Source organism: Meles meles, chromosome 18 (genome assembly GCF_922984935.1).
Source record: "Meles meles chromosome 18, mMelMel3.1 paternal haplotype, whole genome shotgun sequence".
Classification (NCBI taxonomy): Eukaryota; Metazoa; Chordata; class Mammalia; order Carnivora; family Mustelidae; genus Meles; species Meles meles.
This window is the reverse complement of record NC_060083.1, coordinates 10595561-10617732: the sequence shown is the minus strand read 5'-3', so window position 1 is coordinate 10617732 and position 22172 is coordinate 10595561. Positions and strand designations below refer to the sequence as shown.

Below are 22172 nucleotides of genomic sequence, written 5' to 3'. Positions count from 1 at the left end.
GGCTAGAGGAATGAGGTCACCAGTGACTTCGAACTGCCAAATCTGACCCCGGTTCCCTGTCCCCTTGGGATCCTGTGCAGCGTCCTGCCTGCCTCCGGAGGAGCCCTCTGTGGTTTCCCTGTCCTGTGTCTGTGACACCTGCCACCTTCTCTCCGGGCACATTTCTGCCCCACGCTAGCCTGACGTGTGTGTGTGTGTGTGTGTGTGTCTGTGTGTGTGTCTGTGTGTGTGTCTGTGTGTGTCTTTCTCTCTTTCTCTCTTTTTCTCATCTTTTGGAGAAATACTCCATCAGCTGCATCGGGCAACCCCCCAATGACTGTTGACAATATGCCACTGGCTCTGAAACGTCCCGTCTGTCACCTGAGAATGTGTGTGCCTCCAGGAGAGTCTCTGTTTTCCCCCGAAAAACTGGCTTCCTTGTTTGTGCCCATGAGGCGCTACTGCTCAGCCTGAAACCCACCGCGTTTGAGCTGAGGGAGAGCTTGTTGTAACCACCCTCCAACCCGGCAGCACCGTGAACCTCCCTAACAAGGTCCCCCCAGCACGGTCGCCCCACGGATCACTTAGCGCCGGCATGATTCATTCCGTCATCACTTAAGAACTGATTTTTTGCTAGGCTCTATGCTATGAGATCACACAACTCTGCCCTCGAGGAACTCAAAGTCTGAGGGAGAAGACAGATGCCCGTCCCATAATTAGACTGGAGAGCGGTGCCCACAGGGACGGCTCGGCAGGAGCCTCGGGAGGAGAGGAAGCCCAAGAGTAGAACGGATAAAGAAAGGGTCTCAGAGGAAGAAATGTTGGACTCGGGGCTTTTATTCTCTGATCTTTTTACGTTTTCTTCTTTTCACGATGAAGTTCGTGCTGACTGCAGAAGACGGGTGCGTTGGTAGGCAGGCGCATGACATCAGCAGGAGCCAGACGTCTGTCACTCGACATGGTGTCATAAGAATCAGGGTCTGCTCCGCAGTCTTTCCTCCACACACTTTCCTCTGGCAGAGCAGAGCCATGCTGTCCATTCTACTTCAGAGTCTCTATCTTTATTTTTAAAATAACCTCTACCCCCGACATGGGGACTCAAACTCACAACCCCAAGATCAAGAGTCATGGCCTCTTCCAAATGAGCCAGTCAGCGCCCAAGTCGTGGTCTTCATACCGAGGCCGTCTGCCCCGCACAGCGCGGGAGCCCAGCACAGCCTCTGTGAATGCCTGAATGACCACGCGATGTGGCACGGGGAGGGCACCACGACGGGCTGGACCGTCTGCGTATTCCCGGGTGCAGGCGGTTTCTCCCTGTGCGTGGTTGTAGAGGGGAGGTCTGGAAGGAACTGGGGCGGTGGCTGATGGAGAGAGTCCCCTGGGAAGTCAGAGGCTCTGGCTGCCATGTGCGGCAGATTTGAAGGGCACTGAGCCCCGGGAAAGCAAGACAGAGGGAGCAGCAGGGGCCGCTCTGAACAAACAGGGCAGCTGGGGAGAAATGGAAGATGGGCAGGAGGTTGGGGGAAGGGAGCGGAGGACCGACCCAACGATCCAACGTGGTCAGAACAGGCAACTTCCAAGCACTCAGCTGGTAATTAAGCCGTGCACGCTTTGAATGATAGGTGTTTAACTGTTTCTTACAAGAGCCCCTCTGATCACAGACAGCAAGTGTTGGCTGAAAGAAAAGTTCCAAATTTACGGTTCAAATTCCACAAAAGAAAATAAGCATAAAAGGAATTTAAATAATTAAGATTTCAGATGATGGTTTGGGGGGAGGTATGTCTGTAGCGTTGACCCTCCTGGCCTGTTAAAGCTGTGAAGCTAAAGTTTTGATCATCTCTCAGTCCTCATAAAACCCGCTGCAGGAGGGTCTCCCGCTGCCTTCCTTTTGTAGCCGAGGACGCTGAGTGAGGCTGGGAGGCCTGGCTTCGGGGCCCCTGCCTCTCGCCTCTGTGTGGCTCTGCAGACTTGGGGGGAAGACTAACCGAGTGGGGGGCACATTGAGATGCATTAGTCAAGGGGCACCCGGAGTGAAGGCGGAGATGCCTGTGTGGAACCCGCTGGCACAGAGTTTGAGCTGCTGGAGCCTCGGACGTAGGTCCTTCCTGAGACGCTCTCCTTTGGCACTTGCTCCCAGGGACCCTTTCCATCCTGGAAGGGGAGGGGGTCCCAAGCAAGCCAAGCCCAACAGCAGTACACACAATCACCTATACCATTCCCCTCCCGTGTCGTCCTCAAACCACGACTCCCGGCTCCTGCTCCCTCCTCCCATCCCTCCTTTCCTTTCTGGGCTCCGGGATTCCAGAACGTCAGCGCCAAAGGAACACAGGTGTGTCTGCATTGAAGGGAGGAAAGCTCCCCCAGCCCTTCCTCTGCATCAGGACCTCTGCTGGGCTCTGCAGATAAAAAAAGATGAGAACCCCCTACCCTGGAGGAACTCCAGACTAGGACAAACATAGACTCACAAAATGAACACTTCAGGATGGTGTGGCAAGGATTGCCCAGCGAGGAAGCACACAGGAGGGGCATGCCGCCCAGGGGCGCAGGACAGAGGAGCCAACAGGGAAGCTGCTCGGTCCGGCCTGGGCTTGGCACTCCAAGGGGCAGAGCCGCACGGGGCTTTGCAGGGCTGTGTACCCCAGACCCTGCCCACACAGCTCATGCCACTCCTGTCCTTCTCCCCCTCCCTCAGGCTCAGCGGGGTCCCGGTCACAGATGCCTGGTGGGAGGTTCTCTTTTTCACTCTCCGGACCACTGGAAACCTGAAGGAGCTGGACCTGAGTGGAAACTGCCTGAGCAACACGGCGGTATGGAGTCTCTGCAAGGCCCTGAGGTTCCCTTGGTGCCGTTTGGAGACCCTGCGGTGAGTCTGAGCTGGGTCCTGCTCAGAAACAGGGATGGGCAGGAGACTTGAGATGGCAGCTGAGGGCTCTTCTGTTCAACATCCTGCCAGAGGTTCTATCCAGGACAGTTAGGCAAGAAAATGAACAAATCCTTCCAGGGTAGGAAGGAAGAAGTGAAACGATCGCTCTTTGGAGACAGCATAATCTTACATATGGAAAATCATAAAGAATCCACAGAAATAGCCATCAGAACTAATGAACGCATTCACCAAGATTTTAGGATAGAAGGTCAACATGGAAAAATCGGTCCTACTTCTGCACGCTAGCAATGAGCAACCCAAAAGCAAAATTAAGGAAACAAGTCCACTTACAATAGCATCAAAAAGAATGAAATACTTAGGAGCAAATTTAGCAAAAGAAAAGCAAGGCTTATATACTGAAAACTACAAAACATGATTAAAAGATATTAAATGATAAATGACTTTCGTCATGGAAAGGCATCCCATGTTCATGGATCAGAAAATTAATATTGTTACGATGGTGACACTCCCCAAACTAATGCACAGATTCCGTTCAATCTGTATCAAGATCATAACTGTGTTTCTTGCAGACATGGTCGAGCTGATCCTAAAATTCATTTGCAAGGACAAGACTGCATGTCAGGCGTTGGGGAATCCCCCCAGTGTTTACTGCTCAGGAAGAGAAAAGCCAACAATGCAGACTGAGAAAGAGCGGCCAGGGAGATGGGAAGAACACCAGGAGAGAGTGCAATGTGGAGTCCAAGGGAGCGGAGGGTTCCAAGGACGGTGTGGCCAGCAGGGGCCAGTGCTGCTGGGAAGCCAAGTAAAGCAAGGGCTAAAAACTGTCCACCATTGGATTAGCGTTAGGGCAGTCGGGCAGTCTTAGCAGGAACAGCCTCTGTCATGTCAGGGCCAACATCAGACTAGAATGAAGGAAGCAGAGGGAGACAGGTAGAAAATGAGGCCACAATACCAAGACTTGGGTGGGAAAGAGGAGAAATGAGTTAAAGCAGAGGGAAATGGGAACCAGCTAAAGGGGTGTGTGTGTGTGTGTGTGTGTGTGCACGCGCATGCGCGTGTGTTTATTTGACCAGTTGCTTGCATTTAAGAAGAAGGAAAAGACCTAAATTTGAAATTTGTTGGTGAAGGAAACAAGAAGGAGAAAGCAGCTGGGAGGGGAAGAAGAGAGGAATGACTGACCTTGGAGAGGAGGGACGGCCTCCTCCACTGTATCAGGAAGGCAGGCAGGGACGGGACCCAGGGAGGGAGGCACGGAGGCACACAGTAGGACTGTGGGGTGCTGCAGGGTTTCCATCTCATGCCTCCGTTCCCCTCTGTGAGGTAGGAGTCGAGTTGTCTGCTGAGAGCGTAAGGGTTGGCTGTGGAGGTTGGGGGAAGACGCCGCTCTGAAATGGTCTTTGTACAGTGGGGGGTTTCCACCTGCCAGGCATCACCAAGGCTCCTAGTCGTGGTTCCCAGCAGCCACACCTGCCCTGTGACTCAGGCAGGGGTGGGGGTTGCGTTCGGGATCAGGAATATGGTGGAGTTTGGGGTTAGCCAGAAGGATGTGACCGAAGGTCACCTTTAGAACGTTGGCGATGACGGATCATGGAATCTAAGCTAGATTCCAAGGGAAGTGAAGAAAAGCCAGAGGCTGGGGGGCTGGAGAGAGAGGGGATCCAACAGAGTGAGAAGGCAAATGTAGCCTTGCGTTGTGACTTCCTGGGTCCCCCCCAAAACCGTTGCAAGGAGAGTTGCCTGGGTCTGGCAGAAAAGCTTCTGCAAGGGACTCAGAGACCCAACCTCACGCCCTGGGGGGAAGACATCCAACTTCCAAGGACGCCTCACGTGGTTATAGAACTTCATAATCTCCATGTCCTCTGGGGTCTTCAGGAAAGAATCACGTAGCATAGCAGCGACAACCATTTCTGGTTCCCAGACAATAAGAATTGAGGCTCAAAGAGGTCAACAGGCTTCCCCCAGTTTCCACAGCCGGAAGCAGGAGAGCTGAGACGGGAACCCGGTGAGGACACAGTCGGCACCAGCAGGACCCCTCTGTCAGGAAAGCCCGAATCTGGCTCATGCCGGCTCCATGGGGTCATGTCACAGAAAGAAGGCGTGTTCCCCCAAGAGCATCAAGGCTAGGTCAGGCCAATGTGACTCGTTCCCCTCACTGGAAACACTGGGAGAGCTCAGGACTTTATTGCCTCTGGAGCCAAGACCATCTAGGATGCTCCAGCAAAGTCCCGGGGGATGACCGGAGACTGGCACGGCCCCGGAAGAGGTTGCATGGGCCAGGGTCAAGGGTCCTGGCGCGTTCTGCGTGGCGGGCATGTTGAATGGAGCCCAGCACTTGGGCAAGAAGGAGCTGGTGATCTGAAAGACAGGGTGCCGGGAAGAGCAGAGGACAGAGGACAGGAGGGATGAGCCTCGGGTCGCCTCGGGGACGGAAGGGAGGGAGTACGGCTGCACGGGAGCTCACCGGGAGGTGAAGGACGTTGGTGGGTGTCACGTGTCTCCCACAGGTTGGCCTGCTGTGGCCTCACGGCTGAGGGCTGCATAGGCCTTGCCTGGGTGCTGGGCACCCCCCAGACCCTGACCGAGCTGGAGCTGAGCTTCAACCCGCTCCTGGACCAGGGGGCCGAGCACCTCTGCGACGGGCTGAAACAGCAGGGCTGCCGGCTACGCGGGCTGCGGTGACTATCCTCGCTGGCCGTCTGTGTGGGTGGACGGGAGAGGGGGCAGGTGCTGCCCCATGTCCTTGGGGCAGGCGGGCGCTGGGGGCCACAACAGCAGGACGGAAGGTCCTCGCTCCCCCGGGGCTCCTGTGTCAGCAGGCTCTGGGTGCCCGTCGACAGGGTTGGTGCCAAGACCCCCGTGCACGGGGCCCGGGGCAGAGCCGTCTGCGGGGTGGGCGTGGCAGGCGGGCGGGCGGCTCAGGGGAGTCTCACAGGAGAATGGGAAGCCACGGACCCTCCTAAGGGCCACAGGCACCAGAAAGGGAAACCAGCCCACGGTCTCCCCAGGACAGGGGCCCGGGATGCTGACGGCGGCTGGGATGCATCTCCCCTACAGGTTGGTCGGCTGCGGCCTCACGTCCAGCTGCTGCTGGGCCCTGGCCTCCGCACTCAGCACCAGCCCCAGGCTCACAGAGCTGGACCTGAAGCAGAACGAGCTGGAGGACGCCGGCATGCGGCTGCTCTGCGAAGGCCTCAGGCGTCCGACCTGCCAGCTCAGGCTCCTGTGGTAAGGCCTGCGGGGGCCTCGCGGCGGGGGCGGGGGAGGCGTGCAGGGTGGCGAGGCGGTGGAGGCCGTGCCAGTAGATGGGGGAAGGACAAGGACCCGTAAATGTAGGTCAGCAGGGGCTCTTCGCCGGCTCCGACACAGACTCCGGCAGCGGGGTGTGGGGAGGTCTTCCTCGGAGACTCTGGGGTCCGCATCTGTGTAATGGGTCTGCCGTGCGAGCTGCAGGAAGTCCGAGGCAGGTCAGAGGGCAGAAGGTCTGGGCGGAGAATCGGACGGGGCGGCGGGGTCATCAGGAAGGAGGTGGGCGACCGTGAGGGAACCCCCAGGGCTCCCGTGGGCCCAACCCCAGGCAGACTCTGAGGCCACAGGAAGGAGCCACCGGACGGGGACCCTGCCCTCCCGATGCCACACTCCAGCGGGAAAGAGGAGATGCAAGTCATGTGCTAAGACGCAAATGGGGATGTTTGAGCTCCACAGGGCTGTGAAGGGAGAGTGAAGGTCTTCTGAGTCTGTAGGGTGCGGTAGGACGGAGTGGACTGGTGGTCTCCCGAAACCCCAGGAGAAGCAGGAGCCGGCCAGGCCCAGGCAGGGGGAACAGGCCCCGGGCAGGACAGGCACAGAGCAGAGCTGGCGGCCCTCCCTCGTGCCCTGAGTCCTGTCCCCAATGGGCTCTCTCTGCCTCCTTCCTCCAGAACCTGAAAAAAAGCCCATGGCTCTTTCTGGCGACACCCCTACCTGCGGCCCCGGCTGGGCCCTGGGGCACTCAGCGCAGTGTGGTGGGGGGAGGTCACTCAGAGACCCTTGTGCCCTGGCCCCTGGCATCTCCAGTTGGCCCTCGGAGGCGGTCTACAGAGCCTGGGCTCTCAGACTGAGGGAGTGGGGGACCAGACATTGGGGAGCCAGACACCGGGGCTGGACGGGGTACCCGGGGACCGCCCAAAGCTGACACAGACACCTCACGACCCGGGGGCTGGTGCCTACCCCCCAGGGGAGAATGGCTCCGATGGCAGGGAAGAGTGGGGTGCATGCCTCCCCGGACAGGGCGCAGGGCATCTCACCTGCCGCCTTGTCTGTGGCTCACACACGTGGAGACAACCCACCCATGTCAGAGGCAAGCACCCAGAGACCCTGACGGGGTGACCAACACCCCAGGAGAACCAGGCTTCCTGTGTGCTCGCAGGCTGGACCAGACCCGGCTGAGTGAGGAGGTGACCCAGATGCTCCAAGCCCTGGAGGACAAGAAGCCGCCGCTGCTCATCTGCACCAGATGGTACGGGCAGAGGGGGTGGGGGAGACCCAGAGCCCCACGGAGCTGGCCCAGGCCTGAGCTGAGTCCTTGGGGCCACGTGAGAGATGGGGGCGGAGGCAGACAGAGCTGGGAAGAAGCCCCTTTGTTTATGCAAATAGAACCAGTCGCTGTGGGGGAGGACGAGGGAGGCGAGGGGACAGAGGTTCCAGGAATGTGGGTGGGGCCTGGAACAAGGAGCAGAGAACTCAGAGGGGGAGGCAAAGACAAAGAGCAAGAAGCTTGGGACCAGACCAATGGGAGCTGGGGGGCTGGAAGGCTGAGGGGCTAGGGGACTGTGGGCTGGGGGGCTGTGGGCTGGGGGCCGAGCCCAGGGCAGAGTCCGTCTTCCCTGTGGGGAATGCGCTGCAGCCCCCGCAGCTCCCCCCGTTTGGGGCACTTCGGCCCTGACTGTGGCCAGTGCCCATGCTGGTGGCTGCTGTGCTCACCTGCAGTCCGGAGGGAAGGCGCGCAAGGCTGGGCATCCGCTCCCTGCAGACCCACCACAGCTTCCACACGATGCAGGGAACGGGGGCTTTGTGCCTGTTACACCCCAGCCCAAGTCGGTGTCCCTAGGAGGACTGGAAGCGCATTCCAGGGCCGGTTTGACCCTGTCCTGAGGAGCAGGGCTGAGCCCTGAACAATAGGAGCTGTTGGCTGGGCCCAGAAGGGAGCGGATTTGGGGAAGAGGAAAGGCTCGGAGCTCGGCTTCTTCCAGGAACAAAGCACAGCGGGGTGTGGGGAGCCGCGCCCCATTCCCAGTGCCTTCTGGTCCTACCAGTAGCCTAGTGCCTTCTGGTCCTACCAGTAGAGCTGGCAGTGCCTGGGAACACATTAGCAATGCAAATTCTGTTTTGAGGGGAATGACAAGGGACCTGTCAGCCCTCAAAGGGGCCATGGGGGGTCAGGAGGACACCCCAGTTCCAGCTCTGCCCTGCAGGGCTGAGCAGGTGGGGTCATTCCCAAGGAAGGGGCTACCGGAAAAGCCTGGACTCCGGCCACAGGTTCCAACTGGGACAAGCAGAATGTAAGTGAGGACGTCATGGCGACGGCCTCAGCTTCCTCTGAGATCCTGGGAGAATGAAGGGCTCTGTGTCTAGGAAGCCGAGTGAGACGATGCCTAAGGAGGCCCCAAGCAAGACGATGCCTAACAAGCGCCCAAGTGAGACGATGCATAACGAGGCCCCAAGCAAGATGATGCCTAACAAGGGCCCAAGCGAGACGATACCTAACGAGGGCACAAGCGAGACGATGCGTAACGAGGGCCCACGCGAGGGAGAGGCGAGCGGCACGTCCTCACTCCAGCAGGACAGACGAGAGTCAGGTAGTGGAGGGGTCTGGGCTGGCAGCATCATGGAGGGGCGGCTCCAGCCCCTGCCGCCGGAGTGGGACAGGGCGGGCTTCCCTGAAGAGAGCCTACCCCATGGAAAGCTGTCCAGTCCTAGAGTCTGACAGGATTCTGGCCTCCCTCTGTCCCAGCCTGGGGGGCTGGGGCCTGAAAGTCACCTCTCCGTCCCCGCCGTCCATCTTTTTTTTTTTTTTTTTAAGATTTTATTTATTTATCTGACAGAGAGAGAGAGAGATCACAAGCAGGCAGAGAGGCAGGTAGAGAGACAGGAGGAAGTAGGCTCCCCGCCGAGCAGAGAGCCCCAATTCGGGGCTCGATCCCAGGACCCTGAGATCATGACCTGAGCTGAAGGCAAAGCCTTAACCCACTGAGCCACCCAGGCGCCCCCCGCCGTCCATCTTTTGATGCACATTCGTTGCCCACCTGTAGCAGCACTGTGGGATGGGTGGGCCAGGCTGGGCTGGGCTGGGCTGGGCTGGGGCAGCAGGACTGGCTGTCTGCGGGCAGCAAGCAGGCAGGCAGGCAGCCACAAGAGCAGGGACAGAGGCTTCAGAGCCTCCCCGCCATGGGCCAGGCAGCCCAACCTTGGGAGGGGCCCTGCCACGGTGTCTGTCAGGGGCCGGGGCGGCCAGACAGGAGAACCTAGAGCTGACCGCTGTCCTGCCTGTTTCCAGAGGGACTCTCCCCTCAAGTCGCCCAGGAGGGACTGGTCGGTCTGCCGTCTCCTGCCCCTCCAGAGGACCTGCACGTGGAGCCTCCAGGGATCGAGGATGACTTCTGGGGTCCCCTGGGGCCTGTGGCCATCGAGGTGGTTGACAAAGACAGAAGCCTGCACCGGTGAGTGCGGGGGAGGCCTGCTGTCCGGGGCCGCCCTCACCTCTTTCCCCCACCACACCCCTGGCACTGGGGTCCCCTCCCCTTCCAAGCCCACAGGCACGACAAGGCTGAGATCCTCAGTCTGTGCTTTTATCACGGAAAAGGAGGTTTCATCGTGAAAATTCTCAACCGTGAGCCGAAACGGGGTCCGCGGTACTTGCGTTACCGCCACCCAGGTCCGACAGCCGTCTCGCAAAATCTATTCCGCTTTCCCATCTTCGGTCGTTAGAGCCTTTCGAGGATTTTATTTCCTTATTTGCTTCTTTGAGAGCGAGCGCGAGTGGAGGGTGGATGGGAACCGAGGGAGAAGCAGGCCCCCCGCTGAGCCGGGAGCCCAGGACCCTGAGGCCAGGACCCGAGCCAAAGGCAGGCGCTTTACCCACAGAGCCCCCAGGCGCCCCTGGTGGAGTGTTTCATAAATCCATGCTATCCAGGGAACCCACCACTAAATATTTCGTGACGCATTTCAAAGAAAAGGTGAAGAAAGACCTTTTCTTCTGTTACCATGACAACCATCAGCAGGTGTCCTGTTTACAGCGAGTCCTTTGGGTCCGCCCAGGCCGTGTCAGGGGACCCACGTTTCCCGGCGGACTAATGCCCACCCCGGGCAGCCGCGGCATCTGCCCTCACGATCGCGAGCTCCTCTACGACGCAGCGCCACACACCGCCTCTCAGCTGAGAGATGGCTCCCCTGCCCTCGCCCCTGCGGACCCCGCCCGCCCGCGGCCCCACTGCTGACCGCGTGGGGAGCCTTGGGAACGGGGCTGGAGGCCCCTGCAGAGTGGTTTTCATTCCCAGGTGTGGGTCGTTCGTGTCAGGGTGTAGACCGGCGCGAATCATTGGCCGAGAGGCCTTTACAAACAAGAACGCTCTCCTGTTTCATCGCGATCATCAGGATGGCGTGCGTTCATCCTTCTGCATGCCCCGGGTCCCTGAGCACTCTCGCCTCTGGGATAGGCGGGTCGGTCATCCCCGTCCACAGAGGACACGGTTCATGGAAGCTCAGAGACAGGCCCAGGGTCATCAGAAGGCAAAGAGGCTGGGGCTCCCGGCCAAGGCCTTGGGACTGCGACGTCTGGGTCCGTGCCACGCCCCTGGATCCCCAGCGCCCCGCATGGGGTCTGGTGAATTGGAATAGGGTCATTCTGTGTCCCCCTCTCTCTGTTCCCCCCAGAGTTCACTTGCCCATGGCTGGCTCCTACCGCTGGCCCAGCACGGGTCTCCATTTCGTGATGAGAGAGCCCGCGACCGTCGACATTGAATTCTGTGCCTCAGACAAGCTCCTGCACCAGATGGCCTGGGAACAGAGCTGGATGGTGGCCGGGCCTCTGTTTGACATCAAGGTCAAGCCAGGGGCCGTGGCGACTGTGTACCTCCCCCACTTCGTGGACCTCCGAGGTAAGTGGGGCGGGGTGTGGGGGCTGGCCTGGGAGGCGACGTCTTGGGGCACAAGCGCGAGGCTTCCTCAGAGAGACGGAGGGGGCGCGCCGTGATCCGGGCAGCTCTGTGTTTGAAGCATTTTGGTCTCCCAGTCTCAAAATTCTTCTTGCCCGAACGACTCAAAAGTTTCCCTACATAGGAAGCGTTCTCCTCGATAACGGTAATGAGAATGTCATCTACTCAGAGCTCCCTACCCAGGTCGTGTCCCTCATGGTCCCAGCAGGAAACGGGCCACGTGCTCAGTGGCGGTTTTTGAAGAGACCAGGCTATGTACAAAGTGAGGCCAAAGGAGCGAATGGTGCTTTTGGGGTTCGCAGGGACAAGTGCCCAAGGGGGATCATGACTATCCCCTCAGGCAGGGGAGACCCCGTGTCGCCAGACGCCGTCTGGGAGCCGGAGCCCAGAACAGGGGCCTCGCCTCCCACCCCAGTAAAGTCCCAACGACCACGAGCGCCCGGCCAGGAACATCCCAGGCAGTGAACGAGGCATCACGGGCGAGAGCCAGTGGAAACGGCACGTCCCCGAATCAGCCCTACAAACACGTCCGACACGGAAATCACCAGACACTGCACGTAAAATCACGACGTTACACATGCCTTGAAGAACGAGTCCTTGGGGTGCCTGGGTGGCTCAGTGGGTTAAAGCCTCTGCCTTTGACTCAGGTCATGATCTCGGGGTCCTGGGATCGAGCCCCGCATCGGGATCTCCGCTTGCTCCCCCCACCTCTGCCTGCTTCTCTGCCTACTTGTGATCTCTCTCTCTCTCTGTCAAATAAATAAATAAAATCTTTAAAAAAAAAAAAAAAAAGAAGAAGGAGTCCTTAAAATATGCATGAGACGCACGGCCTCCTTACCAAGTTCCGAAACAGGCTGACTTCCAGAAAGTACTTAAAAACGTGAGAAGAGTGAGGATTCAGTGGTGTGGAAGAGACCGTCAGAAGGTCTAACACACGTCTAGTGAGAACCCAGAAGGACAGGACGGAAAGGAGCAGCGCTCAAAGAAGAGAGACTTGCGGAGAAACCTCGACCGTTGTGAAAGATGGGACTTCGTTCTCTGGATGAAAAAAAATCCAAAGAATCGAAAGCAAGAGAGAGGGAGGGAGAAATCTGGGTGCTTCGTAGTGAGACTGTGGAAAAGGGAAGCCTAAGGGAAGGTCACGGTGGCGGCCAGAAGGATAGACACATGCCCAGCAAGGCAGGGCCACGAGGCTGACCACTGCTTTCTGAACGCGGCTCTGGAGGTGTCCCCAAGGTTCCCTCGTGACAAATGTCCATCGAGAAATTGCAAACCCAGAAAAGTCATTTTCCAAGAGAAGAGCATAATGGTGGAAATGTTTAATGCAAACGAAAACCAAGAGAGCTTTCTGCAAACAAATCCTGGTGGGAGGAAATCCTAAAGGACGCACTTTGGGTGCAGTGGGAAGGGGTGGGGCGCGGCAGGGACCCACCATGGACGCAGGAAGCCACGTGTGGGTAAATTCAACAAAACGTGGCCAGTTCTGGGGACCCAGGAGGCCCATTTATCAAGACCACACAGGCTCCGCGAGAACCACTGACGCTGTGGGAAGACAGCATGGGGGCCAAGAGCAAGGGGGGGGTGACTCGGGGGTCCCAGGGGTGCCTGGATGGACAGACAGAGTCACTAGGCAGGGAAGATGCAAGAAGGCTCTGGAGTGCCAAGACCCGTCCACATGGGGAAACTGGGAGGGGGGCATAGGCACCCACGACAACCTTCCTGCCCCTTCCATAGAGGGGGGACCCTGGCCAGGGGGATTCCACGTGCCCTGTGAGGGACAGAGTGGACAGCAGGCTCTGCCCGGCAATGAGAGACCATGGCCGCAGCTCTCGTGGGCCCCGTGCTGCTGCTGGTGCACAGGGAGGCCACGTAACTGGTCAGCCCCTCAGAGCCAGTGGTTCTTCACTGGGACTCAGACCCCGGCAGCCCCCATCCCTGACCGTCCTGCGGGACAGCGCTCCACACCCTGCCTTCCCATGTCCTTCCTCGACCTAGACAGTCGCTTTACTCCTCCTCCTCGGCCATGCACCTGAGCCTGGAAGGTGCCGTGACATGCTCCATGGGGAGGGCAGAGCCGTGGGACCAGACACAGAACACCTACGGGGTCCTGGACTGCGGGGGCGGTAGTGGCCAAGGCTGGACAAGGAGGCCGATGGCGCTCGGGACGCTCTCTGTTTTATCGTATTTGCCATCTGTCCCCCCTCGTGCTGGGCCGCGATCTTTAGGACGGCAGTGCCCGGGTCGTTCCTGTCACGGGGCAGAGGTTACTAGACATCTTTGGAGATGAGTCCCTGAGCCCCGTACATCTGAAGCCCCTGCTCTCGATGGCAGCTCTGAACGTCTCCAAGGAGGCTCGCCAGAGGCGGCTCCTCATTCCCTGGTCTCCCCCGCCGCACCCCTTCTCTCTGCAATCTGTCGGCACAAAGACACCGCCCGTCGGCGGGAAAGGATGGTTCCAGGGTCGCTGACAGGTTTAACGACAGACTGCACAGTGACTCTTTTAAAAAGGGAGTGAACAGAGGGTGCTGAAAAACCAAGACACCCGGATGGCAACAAGAAGATAGGGAGGGACCTCGGCCCACAGCACGAGACTCTCCCGCCAGCGCGGCGGCCCCCGGGCTCTCCACCGCAGCCGGCTGCCAGAAGACTCCCGGCCTCCTCACGTGCACTCCACTGCCTCCAGATCCAGGCCCCTCAGGAGCACCCCGGGGACCAGTCTGGGGCCAACGAGGGTGTCTCAGCTGCAGGGAGCAGTGGCTTCTGGAGAGGGAGGCCCTGTTCCATGCCCACCAAGACCCTCAGCGGGGGGGGAGAGAAGGTGCTTCCCAAAACAGAAAGGGCACATGTGGAAACGCAACTGCCACACCAGTGGCTGTTTCCCCGCCTCCCTCTTCTGCTGCTTGTGCCCCTGCTGGCCTCCCCTGCCGGCCTTCACCGTCAAGGTCCACACCAGCGTGGCTACTGGAGGCCAGCGACCCCCGCCCCTGCTCCTCCGGCACCGGGACCAGGGGCTGGGGCTGGTGTGGGCCTGGCTCAGAGAGTTCCTGCCGTGCTCCTGCCCTGGAGACAGGATGGCCCACAGCCTCCAAAGGCCCCAGGTCCAAGCGGACCCCCCCCCCCCGGCTCCGGACAGGCCACTCGGCCCCCATCCCCGAAACCTGCTGCCCCGGGCCAGGCCGACTCCACGAGGGCACTAAATCTTGTGTCTTGATGCTGTGCTTTGGCAGGGGGCTGCGTGGACACCTCCCTGTTCCAGGTGGCCCACTTTAAAGAGCCGGGGATGCTGCTGGAGAAGCCCACCAGGGTGGAGCTGTACCACGTGGTGCTGGAGGACCCCAGCTTCTCGCCCATAGGAGTGTTGCTGCGGACCATCCACGCTGCCCTGCGTTTCCTCCCCGTCACCTCCATGGTGCTGCTCTACCACCACGTGCGCCCGGACGAGACCGTCTTCCACCTCTACCTGATCCCTAGTGACTGCTGTGTTCGCAAGGTGGCCCTGGGGGCCAGGAAGGCCTGGCCGGGGCGGCTGTGGGCAGACATGGAGTGCAGCCAGAGAGCCCCCCTCCGGTGGCTGAGCAGGAACAGGGTGGGCCCGGGGCTACCTTCCATGAGTCAGCTTAGGGACCCTCTTGCCGGCATCGCTGCCCAAAGTGCCTCCATCCCCTCCCCCCACTTCCTCGCCAGTGGTGCCCCCAAGTCCCACCTGGTCTCCCAGAGACCCCATGCAGGGCTTGGGCCGCAGGCCCTGGGGGGCAGAGCGGCCCACGCCGCCCACGCAGACGCGCAGCAGCACGGTCTCCGCAGGCCCAGACGCATTCCGTGGATGGAATTCCGTGGACCGACCCCTGAGCCCCGCGGCTGCCGCTCCCCTGACCGTCGCTCTGTGCGCCCCGCAGGCCATCGATGACGAAGAGAAGGCGTTCCAGTTCGTGCAGATCCGCAAGCCGCCCCCACTGGCCTCACTCTACCTGGGCTCCCGCTACACTGTGTCCAGCTCAGAGACGCTAGAAGCAATCCCCAAGGTGAGCAGGAACCGTCCTGCTCGGTGACCAGTCGTGCGGGGAACCGCCGGGGAGGGGGGGGGGCAGCTCGGGCAGGGCCGAAGAGAGCCAGGGCTTCCAAGAGGTCGGTTGCAGGAAGGGACGTGATCAAGATGGGCGAGGCTTACCAAGAGCACATCCGAAGGTTTGTGCCCTGGGGAGTATGTGGGGGAGTACAGAAGACAGTGGACACGCGTTAGAAGCGAGGGCCGAGCCGTGAGCCTCCGCGAACCCGCATCTCCGGGCGGGCCACACGAGGCAGGGACGAAGCTGTAACTGAGAAAGCAAGTGGGGCGTTCTACGAGGGGGCATGTTTGGCGTTTTGTGGTCGCACGGTGACCTGTCCGAAAGGGCCATTCCGTGAGCTCATGCTTGTCCCCCCGAGGACTTGGCGGCGGGGACAGCAGCCTCAGGTCAGTGCGTGAGAACCCCAAGCCCCGCTGCGGGGGGCTCTTGCTCCTCTCAGCCCGCGTCTGGGCAGGAGATGGAAGACTTCGGGTCCCGGATGTGCGTCTGCGGAGTCCGGTCTTCACGGCCGCCCAGATTCTGCGGCTTGTGGCTCACGTTGGCCGTGGAGCCCGCAGGACTCAGCGGGTGGTGGGGAGAGGAGGGATTAGGGAAGATGCCCCAATCCCCCCTCTTCTGGGTGTGGGGTTATCCAGCGGAGCCAGCGGGGTGTCTGATAGTGGGTCACGTTAAGGACCGGTTGAGAAGACAGGCCAGCAGCCTGCGAGGCGCGGGTTCAGGGTCACGATCCGGGCGGCGGAGGGAGAGGCCTGGTTTTGGCTGTGCGACCGCGTATGCACGGGCGCGTCCTGACTCGTCCACGCGGTGCCTGCGGCGCTCCCCGCCCCGACCCCACCCCCGGACTCATGGCCGAAGGTGGCGGTGAGTTATCAGGTGAATTACCAGCGCAGACAGCGGCGGAGCCACAGGCGGCAAGGGTGGAGGCCGCTGCCCCAGGACGCGCTCACCGCCCGCGGCCTTTCCCCACAGGAGCTGGAGCTCTGCTACCGCAGCCCCGGACAACCCCAGATCTACTCTGAGTTCTACGTTGGAAACTTGGGGTCGGGTATCAGGCTGCAGCTGAAAGAGGAAAATGGCGCTGTGGTGTGGGAGGCCTTGGTGAGACCAGGTAAAGTCAAGGGCAGGGAGCTCAGAGGCGGGAAGCAGTCGGTGCCGGCCTGCGTGTATGAGCAGAATTCAAACTCGGGTTACCCCGCCTGCCTGCCCTAGGCCCTCACCCACATGCCAGGGGGTGCCACGCAGCCCTTGAACTAGTGGATTTGGGTCACAGGGCCTTTGGCAAGTTTCTGGTGAACAAGATCAGAAGAGTTCCAGGGTGGAAAGGATCAGGTCAACCCAGGCCGTGTCCGACAGGCTAACCTGGGTCCTTCCCTGAGCCCGGTCTGCCCACCGCCCGCTCTTCAGCACATTAATAGCTACAGTGTCTCCCAGTGTCCTCTTCCCTCTCGGTCTTTAAATTCTTTGCCACCCGCTCACCTCCCTCTGTCGGTGCTCCTGCTGGTGATGAGTCTGGATGGGCCCCAGGACCTCCACGGGTGGGTGTCTGTGTGTCCTTCCTGCTGAAACTCACCCGTTACTTCCAAGTGCTAAGAGTTTCTCGGTCGTGCTTCTCAATTCCTGATTCTGACACTGAAATCCAGGACGGACAGATTCGGTCTGTGCACCCCAGGCCAAACAAGGACCAGGAGAGGTAGAGTCCCGCTCAAGGCAGGGACATTCGAAATAGTTCATGTGATGTAGCAAGGGACTTGGGATCCATTCAGCCCAAGATCGGACTAAACCGTGTTTTCCTGGGATTCTGGTGTGCGTTTCTCTCTCACTATGAGCATGGCCTCAGTTTCCCCACATGCACAGGAAGGGACTCACGTGGGTGATCTCTAAGGGCCCTGCAGCCCTCGCTCCAGAGCATGACCAGAACTTGTCCGTAGCTGCTGGTCAGAATCAAAGAATGTCGGAGTGTGGGCGGGGGTTCCGAGGACCCTCACAGACCATCTCTGTCTCCCTGCAGGGGACCTCCGGCTCGCGTCTTCTCTGGTCCCCCCAGCCCCCGCAGGTCAGTAACAGCTGCTGGAGACCCGGCACCAGGGCAGTCCAGGGCGCACTGTCTGTCCCGGAGGGGAGGGCCGGGAGAGGAGGGGATTCCACCGCTGCATCCCGGACAGGGACCAGGCCTTGGAGGGTGGCGTGCGCCCTGGGACCCTCCTCGTCCTCTTACTCCTGCCTGAGAGGGGCCCTGGAAGCTCCTCCACAGAACCAGAAGGGGGTCTCTCCCCGCTGGACGACCTCAGAGGGGGCCCCATCATGGCCCTACCCCACCCCCAGCTCCAGCCGAATAATGCTGGACCTTCAGGTCCCCTTCTGGTGGTCAAATGCCGTTGCGAGGGGAGAAGGAGCCAGGGGTGCAGAGGGAGTGAGTGAAGAGAGCTGGGGGCGGGTCAGGGGTAGGAGCCTCCGTGGAAATTCTTCTGTGTCCGTGGCCAGCCTCGCCCGCGCCCCCCGGTGCCCCGGCCTCGCTGCACTTTCTGGACCGGCATCGGGAGCAGCTGGTGGCTCGAGTGACAACGGTGGACCCCGTGCTTGACAAGCTGCTGGGGCAGGTGCTGAGTGAGGAGCAGTACGAGCGGGTACGCGCCAAGGCCACGGCCGCCAACCAGATGCGGGAGCTGTTCAGGTTCAGCAGGTCCTGGGACCTGGCTTGCAAGGATCAGGTCTACCAAGCTCTGAAGGAGATACACCCTTACCTCATCATGGAGCTCTGGGAGATGTGGGGTGGTGACAGAGAGCGGGCCGCCTCCCCACCGGCCCAGTAGCTCCCAGCCAGCCCCTGCCGTGACGCTGGCTCCGCGGACGGCTCGCTGGGCCTCAGCCTCTTCCTCTGGACGCGAGTGCCCATCTGATGGATCGCCCTCTCGCTCCAAGGTCACGGGGCTCCCGTGATGCCTCTGGGCATCTGCTAGAAGCCTAACCCTGGAGCCTGGTGTGGTGGCACCGCAGCCCAGGCCTAGAGCCCTTCCCAGATTCCAGGAGGAGCAGGGAGACAGGGGGCCGGCCCCTCCGGCTGGAGACAGATGGTGGGAGTGGACACCTTGGGGGGGTTGATGACTTGGAAATAAGGGCCAGAAAAGAGATTCATTTTTCACTTGTTCCTGCTGAGCTGGGATCTTCTGTTAGTACAAAGCACGCCTTGTCATTTCTGAAACCCAGATGGGCCGCTAGAGCTGGGAGGGGTGAAGAAGGACGCCGCCATGGGGGAAACGGAGTCTGGATCCTAGCTTCCACATCCCCTATACGCAGAGACTCCCCGACCTATCCCCTGTCCTAGGCCCCCTGCTTCCGCAGCACTCATGGTACTCGACACACGGCGTTGTCCCTCCAGCTTCATCGCTGGCCTCCGCCATCACATGGGAAGCTCTCGGAGGGCAGGAGCCGTGACCGATCTGCTTGTCAGTTTATCCCCAGGGCCTAGTACGGCGCCTGGCACACAGCGGGCCTGAACTCAGGCTGTATTAAAAGGCAGATGGTAAAGGGATCCTCCCCAGATATATCCCTTAGCTCCCTTCCTGGCCACCGTACCATCCACGGGAAAGCAAGACTGCCTTCATAACAATCCCCAAGTCGGTAGGCTACTCCACTGTCCCAGTGAGCCAGCAACCGTAGAACAGAACCCATCTATATTAAGACGTTTATGCCAATGCCATTCTCAACTCAGGAGAGATAGTTCTGCCCAAGATTCGGAAGCACAAGCTGATCATACCCCTCCCCCCATGGTCACCCTCCTCTCCCGGAGTCCCTTGGGCCTGTCCACTTGGCACAGTCTCCCTGCTGTCCATTTGGGACCACACCCCCTTGGTGTAGGAAAGATATTAGGGTTCGAAGCAATGACAGCCAAGAAAGGATTTTTGAGACATGTTTGATGCAAAAAGGTGGCTTTATCAAAGCACAGGGACAGGGCCTGTGGGCAGAAAGCTGCCCTAGGGACATGAGGAGTGGCCCCCTGTATGCTTTCAAGTTGGGAGGCGGTTTCGGTAGAGTCAGCCTCCCAGGTATTTGGAAACAGAGCTGCTAGGACGCTGAAAGGACCCGCTGTGGTTGGGAAAAGGTCATTTATTACCGTCCAATCGAACCCGAGTCCTGAGACCCGGCGGACGTGTCTCAGTGGCCACAGCTTGGGGGATGACTGCCAGCGTGCATCTCGGAAGTCTCCAAAGGAATTTTTGTGTGTTGAAGAGGACGTACAGGATCCTGGGGGTCAGGCTAGGATGGCCTTTTGCCCTTAACCAAGCATCAACATCAAAGCAGCTGAGTCCCTAGAGGAGGGTCACTCTGCTTGATTCAAGGACCCGCAGACGAGCCAGAGGGAGTAGGGAAATTTAATGGTTGTTCCCCTGCCTTTGTTTCCCACATCAGTACATATGCTCATAATTGCTGTGGGTTTGTGGGTATAGACACAGGACAAAACACCAAATTTACAGCCGAAGTGCGTACCGTTGATTGTAAGTCGAGTGTACTTCAGGAACCGAGGCGGTGGAATGAGGTACGGGGGCCAGCTCACCCCTGAATGCTGCCCGCTGCCCGTGATGAGACGCTCCCTGCCTCAGGGCCAGCTCATCCCACCTCCGGGCAGCCTTGACTTTGAACGTCGTTCGCCACGCAGGTGAGCTCTGTTCCCTTTTTGTGGGGGTGACGGTTTTGAACCCCAGGCACAATGATAGCTTTGAGCTGGCTCAGCGGAGCCCATGGAGCCCACAGAGCAGTGACTAACACGCGTTCTCAGCAGTCACGCAGGGCATCAGTAGACAGAACTTCTGTTGGTCTACGAGAGAGAGAAGTAGCTTGACCGTGCTGAAGGGCTTTGTCCTCTGTTGGGAGGATCACACGGCCAAACTGCCCCCGGCTCGGTAGCCCAGCCTTTCCGACTGCGTCTCCTACCTTGCTTCTCCGTCCACCGTGCTCTTCCTTGATTCTAGCTGCGTGCTCTCCCAGCTATGACAGCTTAAAAGGTGACAAAATGTATTTTGCTTGAGACACTAAAAATCAAGAGGAGCTCAGATCTTAGCTGGAGAGAAGTAGGAGCTGTAGCCTTTGATGACGTAGCCTTAGAAGTCACACATCACCATGTTCTAATGATGGGAGCAAGCACACACACACACACACACACACACACACACACGTCCCAGTTCCAGGGGAGGCAACTGGACCCCACCTCTCCGTTAGCGACATTTGAAGACGACCAGGCCCACACGGGTTGGGTAGACTTTGGTTCCATCATCTTTTGGAAATACAATGCATCCCATCCTTGGAGCACTTTAATACCCTTTGCCCTAGAGGTGTCTGACTCACAATCAGGCTTGCATCATCCCAGCCTAGAAGAGAAGGTCAGCTCTTTATCTGGCTCTCTGCCCAGCATCCCTGGTTCTCAGAAGACGTGTGTGATCATTTGTCACTGCAGATCATAGACGTTGGAAACATTGCTGATTCCTTGGATTCGGGGGCAGGTCTGCAAAAGGTAAGCTGACGAGGCCGGGACCCATGCCAGGGGGTGTCTGGGAACCAGGGAACCAGGCCCCCGCTGAGCACAAGCAGGTTCACCCGCTCACAGCAGCACTCCCACTTACAAGAAGCCATCCCTGGTCCCAGGGGCGGAGCCGTCTAGGAGACCACCCACGTATCATGTCTGCTGTCCACCCACCCTGGTCCGGCCTTTCTGGCTCGCTTTCGAATGGGGCACCCATGGGGGATCAGGTGGAGGAGGAAGGTAGCCTCCTCCTCAGGAGAGACGTGGCGTCGGGGGGGGCAAGTTGAAGGTGCCGGGAGCGAGAAGGGTGGGGTGCCAAGGGTCATCCTCAGCAATGGTGGAAAACTGGGGGTCCTCCAACATCTCTGTGTTCCAGTGAATTCATCTGAGATGACTTTTGTCTCTCCTTAAAGTGAGCTGCTTAGACAGGCCAGTGTGAACCGCGTCAAAGATTTCATTCACCGGTCTGGGATTTAAGGCTCCCATTGGCCAAGGTGCTGCTGGGATGGTAAGGCCTGGGCTCAGCTCGGTGGCTTTTCTGAATCATTGCCTCAGGGCCCTTCTAGAAGACAGGCAGTACCCGCCTGGACCATGAGAGCAGTACACACTTGAGCTTGAAGCCATGCCCTTCCTCTAGTCCAGGCCTTAATCTTGAACAGGGGGAGTAAAGGAGTCCCCCCGAGGCCATGATCCCGGCACTGTGGTGGGCTGTCTGATTGTCAGGGGTGGGGGGGTCCCAGCCTGGTGGGGAACTGGGAGAGAGAGAGGGGGAGGGGGAGGAATGCCGGATGGGAGCATGACTCAAGGGTCCTTGAGTCATGAGTCCTGGCTCTGTCCCTGGTTTCCTAGCAACTGCTGCTGAGCCCGTGGTTGCTAGGCAACGTGGGGCCATCCAGACAGTTGGGGGAGGTCCTCTGATGAGGCACTGATGAGAACATGGGCCACAGGCCACTGTGGACCCTGAGAGTGGCCCCTGGTTCTCACCTATTAATTGCTTCGGTTGCTCAAAAAAATAACCTAACAATGGTGCACGGAGCCTGGAAAAAGGAGAAAGAGATCACCCCATGATCTCACCACCCAGACAGTGCGAAAAGGACCCTCTTTACCTTCCCAGTTCTGGCCTCTCTCTACAGGAATACATTTTCATGGCGTTGACGTCCTAGCACGTGTGGTTTTTTTTTTTTTTTTAACAGTTTTTGTTGTGGTTTTTTTCTTAAGATTTTATTTACTTATTTGACAGACAAGGAGGCAGAGAGGCAGGCAGAGACAGAGGAGAAAGCAGGCTCCCCGCAGAGCGGAGAGCCCAATGCAGGGCTCAGTCCCAGGACCCTGGAATCATGACCTGAGCTGAAGGCAGAGGCTTTAACCCACTGAGCCACCCATGCACCCCATAGCACATGTGGTTTTAAATCCTGCCTGTCCCACGTTGACTGGGATCATCATGAGGACCCTCCAAGAGTCTCAGTCCTTCCATGTGACGACGGTGCGACGTTCCATCTGGTGGGCACGTTCACTGAACCCCCATCCTCCCGATCTAA

General features: G+C 59.2%; 1 protein-coding gene across 7 annotated transcripts in view; it reads left to right on the top strand.

The window, feature by feature from the left end:
• Positions 1 to 22172, top strand: part of NLRP1 (NLR family pyrin domain containing 1) — a 41016-nt gene that overhangs the window by 15743 nt on the left and 3101 nt on the right. Inside the window, exons 6-18 of one of the 7 annotated variants that reach the window (XM_045984716.1) lie at positions 2672 to 2842; positions 5368 to 5538; positions 5918 to 6088; positions 7269 to 7358; positions 8474 to 8521; positions 8630 to 8697; positions 9396 to 9558; positions 10772 to 10995; positions 14280 to 14542; positions 14949 to 15074; positions 16089 to 16227; positions 17128 to 17172; positions 17601 to 20625. In XM_045984716.1, coding sequence (XP_045840672.1) covers positions 2672 to 2842; positions 5368 to 5538; positions 5918 to 6088; positions 7269 to 7358; positions 8474 to 8521; positions 8630 to 8697; positions 9396 to 9558; positions 10772 to 10995; positions 14280 to 14542; positions 14949 to 15074; positions 16089 to 16227; positions 17128 to 17172; positions 17601 to 17929 — 2008 coding nt within the window. In that variant the 3' untranslated portion in view covers positions 17930 to 20625. Of the gene's footprint in view, positions 1 to 2671; positions 2843 to 5367; positions 5539 to 5917; positions 6089 to 7268; positions 7359 to 8473; positions 8698 to 9395; positions 9559 to 10771; positions 10996 to 11392; positions 11747 to 14279; positions 14772 to 14813; positions 15075 to 16088; positions 16228 to 17127; positions 17173 to 17600; positions 20626 to 22172 lie in introns of those variants that run through there. The other 6 variants (XM_045984715.1, XM_045984713.1, XM_045984714.1 and 3 more) reach the window with 6 other exon arrangements.